Below are 18,466 nucleotides of genomic sequence, written 5' to 3'. Positions count from 1 at the left end.
TGCAGCTCTGGAGTATATGACCTGCAAAGCCAGCAGAATTATAAATGCTGCACTGGATGTGACTGGAGTATAAGATATGATACTCGATACCAGCAGAATAATGCGGCTTTGGATGTGAGTGGAGTACAAGATATTATTCTGCTGGTATTGAGTATCATATATTATACTCCAGTCACATCCAAAGCTGCATTTATTATTCTGCTGGTATCGAGTATCATATATTATACTACAGTCACATCATATCTTATACTCCTGTCACATCCAAAGCTGCATTTATTATAGTGCTGGTATCGAGTATCATAAATGCTGCTTTGAATGTGAGTATAAGATATGATATTCGAAACCAGCGAAATAGTACATGCCGCTCTGGGTGTGACTGGAGTGTATGATATGCTTCGCCAATATAATAATAAATGCAGATTTGAATGTGACTGGAGTATAAGATATGATATGTAATATCTACAGAATAATAAATGCAGCTTTGGATGTGATTGGAGTATAATATATGATATTCAATACCAGTAGATTAATAAATGCAGCTCTGGATGTGATTGGAGTATAATGATATTCGGTACCAGCATGTGATATGTGAAAACAGGAGAATTATAAACACAGCTTTGGATGTGATTGGAGTATAATATGACACCAGAAGAATAATAAATGCAGCTTTGGATGTGACTGGAGTATAATATGATATTCGATACCAACTTGTGATATGTGAAAACAGGAGAATTATAAATGCAGCTTTGGATGTGACTGGAGTATAATATGATATTCGATACCAGCTTGTGATATGTGAAACCAGGAGAATTATAAACGCAGCTTTGGATGTGACTGGAGTATTTTCACGTACATTGTGTTTTTTTTCCTGTTTTCAGACCAAGAAGAAGCCGCAGAGTCTTGTGGAGGTGCGGGCGGAGAAGCCTCTGGTGCCGGAGGAGGAGAGCGATGCCCCTAAGGTGCTGGCTGCCGGCCCCTCGTCTCAGAAGCAGACGGCGGACAGCGAACTCCCCGACAGCTTTATAGAAATCCAGCTGAACGACGAGACCTGCGGAGCGGACAGTAAGCGGCTCAGCAGCCTGTCTGCGGCCGACGTCGCCATTGTAAATCCACACACCTCGGAGGAGAAGAACGAGCCGGAGTCCGGAGGAGCAGCGGCCGACATGAGCGTTCCCTCCGCTTCTCCAAGTTGTGACTCACTGTCCAAAAAGACTAAAAGTAGTGAAATAGTGAGCCCCTCCGTGGACGGCCCGCACCCCGGGGAGGCTCCTGACCTCCACCCTGCCGTCCTGTCTCTGAAGGAAATCGATGTTGTGAACACTCAGCATTTCGTGGAAGCCAAAGAGATATTGCATCTATCCACGGTGAAATCCATCTACCCGGAGCTGCCGGTGGAGGTCTTCGACCACTCCAGAGATGTGGCTACCATCAAGCCTTTGGTTCCCAATGAGAAGCTGTATCCTGAGCTCCCGCAGCAGCACAGGCCCACCGCCTTCACTAGGGAGCAACTTAAGATATTTGAGCCATGTTCCTGGATAGAGAACGTGGACTCCTTCACCGAAGAGTTCGAAAGGATCGCCCACCAGGACCGGCACGAGTTCCACGAGCTCCTCATGAACTACGGACGGTGCAGGAAGCAGCTCCTCCTGGCCGAAGCCAAGCTGCAGATCATGGTCTCTGACTGGAAGAATATCAAGAGCAAAGTCTGGGACTTTAAGGAGGAGCACATGACTGTACAGGTGATTAGCCGGCCATTATGACACTCTTCTTCCGCCCTGTGCAGGAGGTTTCTGTTTTGTCGAAATGTTTCAGAGATTTCCACGGTTCATTTTCGACTTCTCTCCTACTTTTGACTAGGTTTGACTTAACCTAGGTGGTGGGACTTAACACACTGCAGATAGAGGTGGGGTGGGGAGAGGCTCCTGCTGTGCTGAGATCTGCACCAGCTTCATTAACTTGACAGAGAACGCCCCTAATTCTCAGAATCGGTGGAGGTTCCAGAAGTCTGAAGCTCGGCAACCATTAATGTCCTTCAGGCTTCTAGTCTGACATGTTCATCTGTCTGACTATCAGACGTCTTTGAGGCTCGGTATTGCGATGTGTTCTCAATTCCTCCACGTCATACTCTCTGGGCATTCGCCATGGCTGGCATCGAGTCCTGCCCGCTGATTAACTTCTGATAGAGGCGACGCCAGGGCACAGATCCAAGCCTGATATACCCGACTGTGAGAAAGGAAAACCTGCCCATGATTTATGCGACCGAGACGTAACACTTAATACTAGAGTAAATACCCAGGCCTCCATGCCGTACCACGCAGTGCCACCCTGCACAGGCCAAAAATCAGGGCGCCAGGCTGCACCCTCCTATGGTTAGCCTAATCAACAGCCATTTTTAAGGGATTTTCTGGGACCCTCATAATGTTAAGGCTTGGCAGAAGTGACCAAAGGCCTCGCCCCTGCCTGTCATTGGGCCATTCTGCCCCACAAACCCCATATATATGGCAGAACTAGAGTTTGCACGGAGCGGGCTCACACACTGAGCCACCCCCGATCGGTTGCACGGCTCATGTCTTCTGCTCCAGTCCTGTCTTGTTTAACTCTCCCACCAGTTAGTAATGTTGTCTTGCAACGTTGGGGTGTGGGGTTTGAATCCAACAAGGGGCAAGAACTATTTGAAATTTGTCTTTTTCTGTTTACTTGAGACCAGATTTATAGTTCATGCATTCCCTATGCCCACCGGCTCCTAAGAGGTTAATCTGGTCGTGCTGATGGGTTAACGCAGTTGATTCATCTCATTTCTCTCATTGAAATGAAGTGATCATCAGCTGATCGCCACAGGTCTGAGGCTCCAGCTGGTCCTACATTTCCCTGCAGTGGCCTCTGCTGGTGGAGTGTAGTATTACATGGTCTGGCAAAACAAGAGCCAGTGTGGCCCCCGCACCTCTAATGAATAGATAGAGAGGGGGAAAAAATGTCTACTAAAGCGAGGTAATATTTTTTTTTCTGCTACAGGGACTGTGTGAAGATCAGGCCAAAGTAGTCGGATACCACCACTACCAGACCGCCGAAGTCAACGCCTCGGCCTTAGGAGACCTGAAGAGACTCTTCGAGCTGAAGTCGGACCACCTGCACCAGACGTTCGCCCTGCACTCGTACACGTCGGTCCTGTCCCGTCTGCAGGTCGAGTCTTATATCTACGGGCTGGTAAACAACTCCCCTTTCCTGAAATCGGTAGCCGTGTACCATCCGGACCACGGTGAGTCCAAACGGGAACCAAACGTCTCCACCTAGCATGAATCTTTACTTTACACCATTTTTAAGATCTTCTTTTCCTCTCAGTGTACGGGTGTAAAAAGGTTTAGACCTGATACTTCTCACATCGATATAACCTGATGTTTAACGGGGGTCCCCTATCTGCCGTGTGCCATTTATATTACTTCTTACATGGCATTGGTGGCCCATGGGCACGCTCGGACACCAGGGTCGGGGTGCGGTGCGGACTATGGATGGTGTATCTATTTTAATTACTTACTGTACATCTGATATTTTTTTTCTTATTGTTTTCCACAGCCCCTCAGAAACTGGAGGGGTCTCACTCGGATCTGATCGTGCTGAAGGAGTGCATCAGCGTCCTGTTCAGCTTCACAAGGAGACTTCTAGAAGACACTCAGTTCCAGAACGACATCCTGCTCTGGCTTCAGAAGCTGGTGAGTCTCTGACATCCTGCTCTGGCGACGGCCGTGTCTCTTCTTGTTTGTCTATATGTATTTGTGGCTTATGATTTTATCCCTATAAAGCATACATGTCAAACTCTGGCCCGTGTGCCAAATCTGGCCTGCAGGGTGGTTTTATTTGGGTCGGGACTCCAGAACCACCACCCCTATATGGGGCCATTATTCTGTATGGAGGACTATGTGGGGCCCATTATACTGTATGGAGGACTATGTGGGGCCCATTATACTGTATGGAGGACTATGTGGGGCCCATTATACTGTATGGAGGACTATGTGGGGCCCATTATTCTGTATGGAGGACTATGTGGGGCCCATTATTCTGTATGGAGGATTATGTGGGGCCCATTATTCTGTATGGAGGACTATGTGGGGCCCATTATTCTGTATGGAGGACTATGTGGGGCCCATTATTCTGTATGGAGGACTATGTGGGGCCCATTATTCTGTATGGAGGATTATGTGGGGCCCATTATTCTGTATGAAGGACTATGTGGGTCCCATTATTCTGTATGGAGGACTATGTGGGTCCCATTATTCTGTATGGAGGACTATGTGGGTCCCATTATTCTGTATGGAGGACTATGTGGGGCCCATTATTCTGTATGGAGGACTATGTGGGTCCCATTATACTGTATGGAGGACTATGCGGGGCCCATTATTCTGTATGGAGGACTATGCGGGGCCCATTATTCTGTATGGAGGACTATGCGGGGCCCATTATTCTGTATGGAGGACTATGCGGGGCCCATTATTCTGTATGGAGGACTATGCGGGGCCCATTATTCTGTATGGAGGACTATGCGGGGCCCATTATTCTGTATGGAGGACTATGCGGGGCCCATTATTCTGTATGGAGGACTATGTGGGGCCCATTATTCTGTATGGAGGACTATGTGGGGCCCATTATTCTGTATGGAGGACTATGTGGGGCCCATTATTCTGTATGGAGGACTATGTGGGGCCCATTATTCTGTATGGAGGACTATGTGGGGCCCATTATTCTGTATGGAGGATTATGTGGGGCCCATTATACTGTATGGAGGACTATGCGGGGCCCATTATTCTGTATGGAGGACTATGCGGGGCCCATTATTCTGTATGGAGGACTATGTGGGGCCCATTATTCTGTATGGAGGACTATGTGGGGCCCATTATTCTGTATGGAGGACTATGTGGGGCCCATTATTCTGTATGGAGGACTATGTGGGGCCCATTATTCTGTATGGAGGACTATGTGGGGCCCATTATTCTGTATGGAGGACTATGTGGGGCCCATTATTCTGTATGGAGGACTATGTGGGGCCCATTATACTGTATGGAGGACTATGTGGGGCCCATTATACTGTATGGAGGACTATGTGGGGCCCATTATTCTGTATGAAGGACTATGTGGGGCCCATTATTCTGTATGGAGGACTATGTGGGACCCATTTTACTATTATACTGTATACTGGTTGTTCGACTTTGTCCAAGTTCTTCATTTTGGCCCTTTGTGTGTTTAGAGTTTGACACCCCTGCCTTAAAGAGAGAAGACCCCAATACACATTAGATGAAACTCAGCCAAACCTGACAATCTCAACCGATCTAATCTGTACAGGGCATCCCGACAGATGGTGTTGGGGAAGATTGGGCAGTGGTAATCATCGCCCGATCCTTTTGTTTTTAGGGGAGATAAGCGGCTGCTTTCTCCTTTCCCCTACTGGGAATTGCAGCAGGTGTGTCAATTTATAACTGGCAGTAGACCACAGGAGTTCAGGAGCTGAAATAGTTTGCATATGCACCCAGGCCACACAGGAGAAAGCAAACACTGACAAAAGTTAACTCTTGAGCTCCCAGACGATACAGAATTAAAGTTGTAGTCTCGCGGCACCACCTGGCGACAGGAAGGGAACGGAGCTACGGACCGGCCACTGCTGCTGTCTTGGAGTGGTGAACAAACATGCACAAGTGTCATGTCACGTTCGAGATTACACCACCAGCCGGGATCTTGCGAGCGAGCGTGATCCCAGCCATATGCATCTGTATAGAACGATGACTCCTGGGCATGCAGACCGGCTTAGGAGCCCTCCTACAGTGATGTCCACCTTGCCAGCATGGTCAAGTCAGCGGTGCATCAATGCCTCTATCCTGTGACTCAGTCAGGAGCGCCCGGCCACCCACCAACCGGGGAGCCGGGCGGTCCGGGGGAGCGGTGTGCTCCTGAAGATAAAAGATGAGAGCAATCCCTTCATGCAGCTCTGTCTTAGGAACGTCTTGTCTTATAGGTTTCTGTGCTGCTGAAGGTGGGATGTCTCGGAGACCACCTGTTCCTCCTGAATCATGTCCTGCGCTGTCCAGCAGGTATCAATAAATGGGCTGTGCCGTTTATTCAGGTGAGTAGTAAATCCATTAACAGAACTTAGCAAATCACAATATATCTTTAGATAGATATAGTATATGGAGCCCATATTGCTTTTTGTATATTCCAGGTTCGTGTCCTGCACAACCCGGCCGGTGTGTTTCACTTCATGCAGCAGCTGGCGGTCCTCATGTGTCCTGTAAGGTGAGACCTCACATATACACTACCGTTCAAAAGTTTGGGGTCAACCAGACAATTTTGTGTTTTCCATGAAAGCTCATACTTTTATTTATCAAATGAGTTGCAAAATGAATAGAAAATATAGTCCAGACATTGACAAGGTTAGAAATAATGATTTTTATTAGAAAGAATAATTTTCTCCTTCAAGCTTTGCTTTCGTCATATAATGCTCCTTTGCAGCAATTCCAGCATTGCAGACCTTTGGCATTCTAGCTGTTAATTTGCTGAGGTAATCTTGAGAAATTTCCCCCCATGCTTCCTGAAGCCCCTCCCACAAGTTGGATTGGCTTGATGGGCACTTTCTGCGTACCATACAGTCAAGCTGCTCCCACAACAGCTCAATGGGGTTGAGATCTGGTGACTGCGCTGGCCACTCCATTACAGATAGAATACCAGCTGCCGCTTCTTCCCTAAATAGTTCAGGCATAATTTGGAGGTGTGCTTTGGGTCATTGTCCTGTTGTAGGATGAAATTGGCTCCAATCAAGCGCTGTCCACAGGGTATGGCATGGCGTTGCAAAATGGAGTGATAGCCTTCCTTATTCAAAATCCCATTTACCTTGTACAAATCTCCCACTTTACCAGCACCAAAGCAACCCCAGACCATCACACTACCTCCACCATGCTTGACAGATGGTGTCAGGCACTCTTCCAGCATCTTTTCAGTTGTTCTGCGTCTCACAAATGTTCTTCTGTGTGATCCAAACACCTCAAACTTTGATTCGTCTGTCCATTAAAACTTTTTTCCAATCTTCCTCTGTCCAATGTCTGTGTTCTTTTGCCCATGTTAATCTTTTCCTTTTATTAGCCAGTCTCAGATATGGCATTTTCTTTGCCACTTTGCCCTGAAGGCCAGCATCCCGCAGTCGCCTCTTCACTGTAGACGTTGACACTGGCGTTTTGCGTGTACTATTTAATGAAGCTGCCAGTTGAGGAGCTGTGAGACGTCGATTTCTCAGACTAGAGACTCTAATGTACTTGTCTTGTTGCTCAGTTGTGCAGCGGGGCCTCCCACTTCTCTTTCTACTCTGGTTAGAGCCTGTCTGTGCTCTCCTCTGAAGGGAGTAGTACACACCGTTGTAGGAAATCTTCAGTTTCTTGGCAATTCCTCGCATGGAATAGCCTTCATTTCTAAGAACAAGAATAGACTGTCAAGTTTCACATGAAAGTTCTCTTTTTCTGGCCATTTTGAGAGTTTCATAGAACAAACAAATGTAATGCTCCAGATTCTCAAGTAGCTCAAAGGAAGGTCAATTTTATAGCTTCTCAAATCAGCCAAACCGTTCTCAGCTGGGCTAACATACTTGTGCAACGGTTTTCTAGGGTTTTCGAAACATCCATTAGCCTTTTTACACAGTTAGCAAACACGATGTACCATTAAAACACTGGAGTGGTGGTTGTTGGAAATGGGCCTCTATACACCTATGTAGATATTGCAATAAAAACAAGACGTTTGCAGCTAGAATAGTCATTTACCACATTAAGAATGTATAGAGTGGATTTCTGCTTCATTTAATGTTAGCTTCATTGAAAAAAAAAGTGCTTTTCTATCAAAAATAATAAAATTTCTAAATGACCCCAAACTTTTGAACGGTAGTGTAATTCTTTTTTTTTTTTTTTTTTTAATAAAGCTTCATCCTATAGTAACGCTCTGATAACTTAACTTACCTATGGGACTTCCGGTGGCCGCTGATCATAGTCATATTTCCTCCTTGCACCACTGGTGGTAGGCTACTGCTCCTATCAGGGGACTGGTGTTCGCTGACTGTCTTTTGTTGGCCCCTCTGCATGAATGAAAAAGTTTAAAATGACTTTGCATCAATACAAATTGTTGATGAAAATATAATCAATCTGTATTTTTTATCCCGTAGAAATCGCGCTGACTTCCTGTGCCACATGAAACCCAATGAAAGAAAAGGTTCGTCTTCAGGGAAGGAGTCCGGGAACTGGACTTTGGTGGATGAAGGTGGTGAGGAGGTCAGTGGTTTACAACGTAGAATATTGGTTTTCATTGTCTATCCATAGGGCAGGTGATCACTTACTGATCGGTGATGGTCAGCAAATGGTGACGTAGAGGATTGTATTTTTTACAGAGGCACACAATGGACTTAGTTGGGGAATTCCTCCCTATCTATACCTCCGATACAGTGTGAATAGATCCTTACATATTCCCACTGAAAAATCTCTCCTCCCCCATGGAAGAACCGGAAGAGTCAAATCTGCCACTGTCATCAGCGGCTTCGCTCATTTTCAGCTCTTTCCATTGAGGTGTATGGAAGTCATGGAAAGAGTCGAGAAAGCGGAGAGCAAATAACGTTCTTGTGTTCTGTTTTTTTTCCTTCTCTCATTTCCTAACATCTTCTGCAGGACGAGGATCCAGAAACAAGTTGGATTCTGTTGTCGGAGGACGACCTCATTTCTCTTTTGGGGCAATTTCCTTTTCATGAACTTTTTAAGAACGTTCTCGGATTTAACTCTAGAGGTGAGCCAAGGGTCCATCTTTATTGTCACTTGTGGAGACACGGGGGTGTCCTGTGAGCATAATACTACTTTATCAGTGTGGATATACTTTATTGAACCACCAAGCAGACAATAAGCATGTAGAACAGTCCCAGCAAATACCCAAGATTTGGCAAATTAGAGTCTCCCCCTTCCGCTGACTCGCCGGGATTAGAGCAGCCGCAACTCCGGGTCTTCCAGGGCTGACTACCCCCACCAGTGGCACCCCACTTTTGGCGGGCACCCACAGAGAGGAGTTAACGACAAGCTTGGGAAACAGACAGTCCATTGAGCTACGTGCCCAGGAGACCCGAGGGTCCCACCCTAGCTTCTCCGAACATATCCATGGGTTCCAGGTGACCGTAGGGTCCCAATCTGACTACCCCAAACATCACCAGGTGACCGAAGGGTCCCATCCTAGTTTCCCCAAACATCTCCATCGGACCAAGTGACTGGGGGGTCCCAACCTGATTTCCCCAAATGTATCCATGGGTTCTGTGGTAGTCAATGGAGCGATCTATATTCCTCCAGCCAGGGCCGTGGTCCCTTAAGCTGACATCCTGTAGAATCCAAATCTTTGTCCCTCTTGATGGAGCCATGTTGTACTAGCTGTTGCACTGGCAATTCACTCTGATTCCTCTTGCAGAACGATAGAAATCCCTTTTTATATTTACATCTGTGGCTCAGGTCATCATCCACAGGTCAGAGGGAAGATGGCAGGGGCTCATGTTTCATTGTTTGAGCATTTAATCAATTTGCATAGTTTGTCCTGTATTGCTCTGCAGGTCAACAAGCCACATAGACTTATACAATGGAAATCAACATATTTAGCAAACATCCATTGTTCAAAGACGCTGTTTTGCAAATTTAGCAGACAATTAGTTGCAGTAAATGTCAACTGAAGTGTCAACATCCAGGCTTAAACAAATAATAGTCTGTCCTTCTTGGCCAACCAAATTAAAACATATAAAGTCAAAAGTCAGCATAAACATAATAGTGTATTTCTCCTGTCCTACTGAATTTATGTCCAGATAATTAAGATTAAGTGCTGTGTCGTCACATCACTGTTTAAGGAAATAAAAATTATTTTGCATCTCTACTAAGCGCCAGATATTTTATTGACTGTCTAACATGTATTCAGTTACAATCAAAATTATTCATACCCCTCCCCTTCCCCTTTGCATATTTTATTTATTAGCAAAATGTTCAAACTTTCTGATATTTGAAATAACACAAAATGCCACTTTTAATGACTCTAAATTATTCAATCTCTTCAAGACAAGCTTCTTTAATACTAAGTGGATCCTTTATGGCTGTTATGACCTTCTGTAAGGGTGAGGTATAGCCAGGCACAAGCCTCTGGCAGCGTTTCTGAGCCCATTCTCCACCCACACCCACAAAAATAAGCAACATTGCATACGTAGCAATGGGAGTGACGCCATTGCTGGGAATAATAAGGCTGCTTAAAAGGGAAATGACTATATCAGTTGCCCTTAGAGAGGGTAGGAGAAAAGAAAAGCGTCCGACATCCATCAGGTTACGGTCAATGATCGGCAAACTTATCAAAAGTATTTTAATTCCAACAGGTGAATATTTTCCTGATAAAACCACCCCCCAGGAAATGATGAAGATTTTCGCCTTTGCCAATTCTTTACTTGAGCTTTTGGCCCTTGGACTGGAGACTTTCAACAGGGCGCGGTACCGTCAGTTTGTGAAGCGGATAGGCTGCATCATACGGTAATCTTGGGCTTTTCTATTTTGCTTTTTTTTTTTTTTTTAATTTTATAGTAAGCCAATTTCCCTTAAGTAACGTCGGGAATAGTGGATCTATTAAAGATTTTTACCCGGACAAGAGTAGTTTACTGTTCAGTATGGGATTGATACTGCATGACAGGACGAGTCTGTCCCTTTACCCCGATGCTCTTTTCGCCTCTGGCTTTTTCCTGGGGGCGAAATGTGCCCTTCTGCTGCCTCTCTACTGAGAAAGGCACATGAAAGGGCGCCATCTGTGAGACTCATCCCCTTTACATTTGCCATGAAGGCGCATGATGGAAATACACCTTTATGCTAAACCAATGATTATTTTATCTTGCAGGATGACCCTGTGTTACATCAGCGATCACTGGGCTCTGTACCTGAGCAGTAACCGCGGCCAAGAGCAAAACTCGGAGCTCTACTCCCTGGGGAAGCTACAAGCCATTTATGATGAGCTCTTCCTGACCGCCGTCCTCCATGTCCTCAAAGCCAAGAGGTAAAGTCAACAACCGGGATCACGTCCCATCTCTGGTCTTCTTGGTTATAAATGAACCATTTTGTGACACAGATTATTACTGTACATGTTTGCTGGCCATAGGGTGACCTAAGAAAATATGTATGGCTCCTAAATACATGCATCACCTGATGCTGTTTTTCTGTATCCCACCTGTGCGGGTCTATAGCCGACCATACACATTAGATAATGGTCGGCCGAACCCTCTGAATTGGGCGGAATCTAGTGATACTCATTTCACAACTTGTTTTTACGCCATGATTGGGTTGTAAGCTCCCATTGCAAAAAATAACTGTAGCCACAGGTCATACCTGATGTAGGTCAAAAGAGCGCCTCCTGTAGGCCTCTACATTGCAGTATTTCTTTTTTTTTATAGGAAAGCTTATTGGATTTCACTTTTTTATATAGCGGACCAAAGCCAAAAAAGAAAAAAGTATGCCAAGGCATATACTTATTTTAACATTTTGGGACCAAATTAAATTATGCCACAGTGTAGCCATATCCCTCCGTACTGAGGCTAACGTGTATGGAGGTTTCTTGCTTTTGGGGAAAACATGGATTGCGCATGTTGAAATTCCAGCTGCAAACAATGTCAGAGTCACCCATGTCAGATGTGTACTTATTTCCCTCTCACACCCTTCAGGTTGGGCATTTGGCTCTTCATGTCCGAGATGCCTTACGGGACCCTATCGAACGCCATGCTGTGGAAGCTGTTGTATCTCATGCACTATGCCGAGAGCGAGAATGCGGACAACCTTTATTCCAGGATAGATGTGGACACCTGTATATCTACATTAAACGGTATTGAACCTCTGTATCCCCTTCCATAAATGTACTTTCTAAAACAGTGGTCAATCTGTATACAGCAATGTTTAAGGTATTAGGAGCTGTATTCAGATCCCCCACCACCCAGTGGCAGCAACTGGAAGGCAAGAACTTTATTACGTAAAGTAGGAATACTTTTTGTTATGATAGTGTAGCAACTCACTCAGGAAAATAGGTAAAGCTAAAAACTGCAACTAACCCTGCTGGTTCCTGTACAGACTAGAAATCCTGACCCCGCAGTCCTTAGTGGTTCCTGCGTGAGCTGAGATAGCGCTAACCACAGACTAGACGATAGCAACTCGGACCAACTATGCTGCCTGAAAGGCTTCACGTTCCTCCTAAGGAACTGGAGGGCAGGAAAGTGTGCTGAAATAGAAAAAGATCCCAAAGTGAGTAAAATAAACCACAAAATGTAAAATAAAGGAATAAATACGTACTGTTAAAGAATATGCCGCCTACGTCCTAAAAGAAACAGGAGATAGGTGCAGGGTAAAGATCTTAAACAGCAGAGAAATAAACCCTAGCCGGTCTTTCATTGACTGTCTTAAACTGCAGCAGTATGGCTGAACATCCAAATGAGACCATCACCAGCAGGAAATACCAGCAGGGGGAAAGTATATAAAGCTGCACCCGAAAGGTGATAGGGCAGACAATGAGTAAATGAAAATACATGTCACCCTAAAAAGACTGAACCAAGGATAACCGAAACTGAACACCTGAAGAAAAGGTGTATCTACTGTGGTTCGGCGGACTGAGAAGCTGACCACAAATCACAGACTCAAGGGTTTAAACTTAGAAGCATGACACTTTCCAAATAATTTATGCCGCTGCTTTCTTGCTTAAAAAAAAAAAAGGGAAACGAGTAGATACAGCACATTGTCCATGGTTAGGACTGCTGCCTTAGATGAATTGAATAATGTTTTATCTCGCTGATTGTTTTATTTTTTACTTTGGCCATAGATCCCGTGAATCGGGAGAAGTTTGAAGAATATTTTTCTACAATGAACAGCTCCGAAGGAATCTGTCTTCTCACCACTTTTGCTCAGATGGCACAAATGAAGCGAAACGATGTCGATGAGGAGCTGGTGAAGACCATCGCTTTAGAGATTTATGAAGTAAGTCTACAAAGTATACCCCAGCAGGTGTATGATACAGTACATGTGATGTGTGTGTATATGTTTATATATATATATATATATATATATATATATATATATACTAGCTGTACTACCCGGCTTCGCCCGGGTTAATAACTGCTGTTAGCAAAATAGAATGTGTTAATAAAAATGTATTCTCCACACAAAAAACACAAAACAAATAGATAGAAATGTAATTATTAAAAGGCAAAAACTAAGCTAATAGAAGCATTTCACAACATATATTTCATCACCAGAGATATTCCACACAGATTTAACTAAATTGGCCAAGTAATGTGAAGTATTCTTCTACTCCTTATTCGAGAGCCTTTTGATAAACGACATTCTTAGTTCTTCCTTCAGGTGCAAACACGAACAGATTTTTGGCTGTTCCAACTCTTGAACAGGCCACATAAAGTTGACCATGAGAAAAGCATGGAGATTGTAAATCGATTCCAACTACTTTCAAGGACTGTCTCTGAGCCTTGTTGATGGACACAGCAAATGCCAGTCGAAAAGGAAACTGGAGGCGTTTAAAATCACAAGGCAAATCAGATGGAATGGGAGGAATTGTTGGAACGAAAACCTCTTCTCCTGTGGCACATCCTGTCAAAATGGTTGCCTCAATTACATGTGGAAACAGGTTCTTAATCAAGAGTCTTGTTCCATTACACAGCTTTGGTGGATCCAAATGTCTCAATAGCAGAATAGGTGCTCCAGGGTTTAGAAAGAGGTTGTGAGGAGGAAGTCCTTGTGGCTCCAAGGGATTGAGGAACTAAGTTGGATAAAATAATGCTTGAGCAGGGTCTATTAGGGTATCCACTGACTTGTAGGTTGTGTACACACCTGGAAGGAGATTTAGAATTTGAAGATTGATCTTGTTGACCCAGTCATTTTTGGGAGCTAGAATAGCCCTTTCACACAGCCAGACAGAATTTTTGAAGTGGAGTTGAATGTTTGGAAAAACCTTTGCTTTCAACTCCTCAATGGAAGTCACAATGCAACAAAGGTTGCTTGGGAAGGTGATCTGTCCAGTGGTTGAGTTTACTGGTGCCTTGCCATCTCCAATAGTCAACAGCTGGCTCGAAAACAGTCCAGCAGAAACATCGCCTGTCATGTAGACCCTCATGTTTGTGTTCAGTGACATTTTCTTTACTTTTCTCCAAAGGTACAATGCTTTGAGACAGGCATTCAGTTCGTCTGCAAGGGTTGATCTTGGAATAACAGGTAGTGTTTGGCGGAAGTCACCTGCCAAAACAACTACTCCTCCCATGATATATTTGTTGCTCCGCAGGTCTTGCAGCAGTCTGTCCACAGCTTCCAGAGCCCTTTTGTGTGACATGGTGCATTCATCCCAAATGATGGCACTGCATTTTTGAAGCAATTTGGCCAGTCCTGATCCCTTGGCAATATTATACACGGGGCTGTCATTATGAGACAGGTTAAGTGGTAGTTTGAATGTTGAATGTGCTGTCCTGCCACCTTTTAAAAGCGTAGCTGCAATTCCAGAAGATGCTACTGCAAGTGCAATCTTTTTTTGTTGTCGAAATTTTGCCAGGAGCAAGTTGATTACAAATGTCTTTCCTGTTCCACCTGGAGCATCGAGGAAGACAATCCCACCTTTGTTGGTTTCACTGAAACTTAAAATGTAGTTATAGGCGTCCCTTTGATCTGGTACCAATATTGGCTCGTTCTGAGACACAAATGCTGTCAGTTCATCAATATTGTAGTTTGTTTCTAGGAAAATCTCCCTACACATTTGGATGCCTTCAGGATTTCTTATTGGAGCAGACAAACCAAGCAACTGTAAGGCTTTTCCTGACATTGCTATGCACTGATCTTCAAGGAGCATTAAAGTTTCATTGAACATTTCCTCAGTGAAGTTGATGAGTTGCTGAGGATTTTCCGTTCTAATCTGCATGAGGATGTCCTCACTGAGATCAGTTTTGTACTTTGCCCAAATCTCAAGAGGATTTGAAATGCTACAGGTTGTTAGAATAATAGCAAAGAGGTGTCTTAGTCGCTTTGGGGTTTGTGTGGCTGCTGCTTCACTGAGGGTCATGTCCCAGTGTCCATCATTTTCCAAAAGTCCTTTTCTTTGGCAAGCTTCCCTGAATGTTTCACACACATGGACTCCGACGGTCTTCAGGTCAGAAAATGATGTAGAGCCTTTGACAACATGAAGTAACATGCGCAGGTAGAAGCACTCTGCATTTGACGGATGAACAGTGTAGACGCGACCAAGAGTATCAGTTGCTTTCACCCCCGGATAGCCTTCAATATCAAGCCCCCGTTTCCTCTGTTCCAGTGTTTTTCTGGAGGCATTACAAGTGTAGTACTTTGGTAAATCACAGTAGAGAATTGTTTTTGCAAAAGGGTCTTTTTGACACAGCTCAAAAAATGCCAAGAGGGTGGTCTTAGCTGGTGTTAGGAGCTGCTGCTGCAAGTTTGCTGGGTTAAAGTAAATTCTCTGTCCATTTTCCAAGTGCACACTCAGATGCACAACTGGTGGGTAGCGCTCATGAATGGAGAATCCTAGTATTCTCCAAACAGCTTCATTGCTGCTTATGTACCTGCCCATCTGGAATGCCTCCACTTCATCAATAATGGGTCCATTTTTCTGGAGTTCAAAAACTGCTTGATCACTTCCTTTGTGGACATATTTGCCGATATACTTGATTGATTCGACATTTATGTGCGCCTGGAAGATTTTTGAGAGCAAAGGGTTGTAAGGCGCTACCCATCTGCTGTCAATTTCTATCTCTTGGAGTGATGATCCAACACGCATTTTGAGCTTTGCTATGAAACCACCATCCCCTGGCTTTCGTCTTCAGTAGACTGGATATCTATCTTGTCCTGTTTGGGTTTCTTGGACCAGGGATTGTGGGTAATGCTTTGAACACCTGCCATCAATCATACAGGGAGAATTTTTGTTCAGACTCCCACACGGACCATGGATCATGTTTTTTGTGATGGTGTCAAACAGCAATGAGTCAATCTGCGGGTCTGGCAATTCGGCACTGATAATATTGTCAATTTCGGTAGGCTGTATTTTTTTGCTTCAGCCAAATCAAGATGTGGGTGTGAGGAAGGCCTGTTTTTTGCCATTCAACTGAATACATCCAGCACTGCGTCTCACCATATATATGTGATTTTGTGATGAGATTAGTCATTTTTGAAAGTTTCTGTTTGAAAACCCGTGCAATAAGGTCATGGCGATTCACTGTTTTTTGGCCCGGCAACAGGTGCCCTCCAATTTCCTCCCAGGCTGGATTGCAAGTAAAGGTGATGAAAAGATCTGGACGGCCATACTTTCTCACATAAGTCATTGCATCCTGTGTGTGTGTATTCATGCATGTGTCGTGGGCTTCCAGTGACAGTTGATGGAAGAATAACCATTTTCCCCAACTCTTTTGGATCAGCATCATTTGCAACAGCATCTCTAAGGTGAATATATTCCTCTGCCCTGAGCTTCTTTTGATTTAGTCGGATATATAAAAGACGTTCACTCTCTATCTTTGCATACATGTCAACAATAAATTGGTGGAAGAGGTGTTTGTATTTCAAGATGCGATTTTCCTCTGCAAATCTTGTCATGATCCTATATGCATAGAAGTCCATGGTAGACACTTTTTTTTCCTGAAGGGTTGCGGTTGTAGGATCTGTCTGAGGTATTCCAAAGTGATAGCCATCCTGTCCTTTGGCATGCATTCAAGTGCAGTCTTAAAAAGTTGAACATATAGATTGTTGTAGTGAAGGAACTGCTGCAAAATAGTGACAATATCAAGGCGAGTGTCAGGAATTAAAGAGCATCTCCGCTGAGCCTCTGCTTCTGCATTTCCCATAAAGAAGACTTGAAGTAATTGAGGTTCTTCTCCTTGTAATGGAAGCAGTGAGCCAATTGAGTGGTAAACCTGTCCTTGAACTTTAAATGTCGGTATAAATCCTGTTGTAAACATTTCTTTTGTTGCACCAAATGATGTCATTTGGAAGCAGGAGTTGTACTTCCTAATGTTGTCCAAGAAATGCTTTGATATTGTACTGGTACCTGTCATCAGAGACTTTAGGGGATCTAGTGGTGACAGGAGAGGTGGAAGTTTTTATCTTGCCATTTGCACAGCATAAACCTGGCGGTTCATCTTTCCATTTCACGGCACTGCAGTACATGCAGACCACATCCATTTTTCCTATCTGAACTTTAGGATTATCCTGATAGTTTATGTCTGACTGGTAACAAAAGGCAGCATGTTTCACATCTCCAACCATTTCCTGTGCCCTGGTGGAAGAAATAGCAATTCTCTTAGTGGCAAGTCGGCCTTCTCTCTGCTGAGATGACTCATTTTCCCTTGAGGAAGCAGCTCTTCTTCTCTTATCTGCAAGCCTCGCTTCCCTCTCCTCAGAAAGTTCATTGGCCCTTGAGGAAGCCGCTCTGGTTTTCATGTCTGCAAGCCTCGCTTCCCTCTCCTCAGAAAGTTCATTGGCCCTTGAGGAAGCAGATCTTGTTCTCTTGTCTGCAAGCCTCGCTTCCCTCTGCTCAGAAAGTTCATTGGCTCTTGAGGAAGCAGCTCTTGTTTTAATGTCTGCAAGCCTCGCTTCCCTCTCCTCAGAAAGTTCATTGGCTCTTGAGGAAGCAGCTCTGGTTTTCATGTCTGCAAGCCTCGCTTCCCTCTCCTCAAAGTTCATTGGCCCTTGAGGAAGCAGATCTTGTTCTCTTGTCTGCAAGCCTCGCTTCCCTCTGCTCAGAAAGTTCATTGGCTCTTGAGGAAGCAGCTCTTGTTTTCATGTCTGCAAGCCTCGCTTCCCTCTCCTCAGAAAGTTCATTGGCTCTTGAGGAAGCAGCTCTGGTTTTCATGTCTGCAAGCCTCACTTCCCTCTCCTCAGAAAGTTCATTGGCTCTTGAGGAAGCAGTTCTTGTTTTCATGTCTGCAAGCCTTGCTTCCCTGTCCTCAGAAAGTTCATTGGCCCTTGAGGAAGCAGCTCTTGTTCTCTTGTCTGCAAGCCTCGCTTCCCTCTGCTCAGAAAGTTCATTGGCTCTTGAGGAAGCAGCTCTTGTTTTCATGTCTGCAAGCCTCGTTTCCCTCTCCTCAGAAAGTTCATTGGCTCTTGAGGAAGCTGCTCTTGTTTTCATGTCTGCAAGCCTCGCTTTCCTCTCCTCAAAGTTCATTGGCCCTTGAGGAAGCGGCTCTTGTTCTCTTGTCTGCAAGCCTCGCTTCCCTCTGCTCAGAAAGTTCATTGGCCCTTGAGGAAGCAGCTCTTGTTTTCATGTCTGCAAGCCTCGCTTCCCTCTGCTCAGAAAGATCATTGGCTCTTGAGGAAGAAGCTCTTGTTTTCATGTCTGCAAACCTTGCTTCCCTGTCCTCAGAAAGTTCATTGGCTCTTGAGGAAGCAGCTCTTGTTTTCATGTCTGCAAGCCTCGCTTCCCTCTC

The 18,466-nt window shown here is 44.7% G+C and overlaps 1 protein-coding gene across 1 annotated transcript in view; it reads left to right on the top strand.

Moving 5' to 3' along the window:
• Positions 1 to 18,466, top strand: part of EPG5 (ectopic P-granules 5 autophagy tethering factor) — a 107,314-nt gene that overhangs the window by 11,222 nt on the left and 77,626 nt on the right. Inside the window, exons 2-12 of the mRNA XM_073680458.1 lie at positions 879 to 1,739; positions 3,013 to 3,256; positions 3,571 to 3,707; positions 5,999 to 6,106; positions 6,203 to 6,276; positions 8,183 to 8,288; positions 8,679 to 8,793; positions 10,397 to 10,547; positions 10,906 to 11,061; positions 11,723 to 11,880; positions 12,865 to 13,019. Coding sequence (XP_073536559.1) covers positions 879 to 1,739; positions 3,013 to 3,256; positions 3,571 to 3,707; positions 5,999 to 6,106; positions 6,203 to 6,276; positions 8,183 to 8,288; positions 8,679 to 8,793; positions 10,397 to 10,547; positions 10,906 to 11,061; positions 11,723 to 11,880; positions 12,865 to 13,019 — 2,265 coding nt within the window. The remainder of the gene's footprint in view (positions 1 to 878; positions 1,740 to 3,012; positions 3,257 to 3,570; positions 3,708 to 5,998; positions 6,107 to 6,202; positions 6,277 to 8,182; positions 8,289 to 8,678; positions 8,794 to 10,396; positions 10,548 to 10,905; positions 11,062 to 11,722; positions 11,881 to 12,864; positions 13,020 to 18,466) is intronic.

Source organism: Phyllobates terribilis, unplaced genomic scaffold (assembly GCF_046119375.1).
Source record: "Phyllobates terribilis strain yellow unplaced genomic scaffold, ASM4611937v1 Scaffold_1__5_contigs__length_1240528914, whole genome shotgun sequence".
Lineage (NCBI taxonomy): Eukaryota > Metazoa > Chordata > Amphibia > Anura > Dendrobatidae > Phyllobates > Phyllobates terribilis.
The sequence above is the reverse complement of the archived record's forward strand: the minus strand, read 5'-3'. Positions and strand labels throughout refer to the sequence as shown.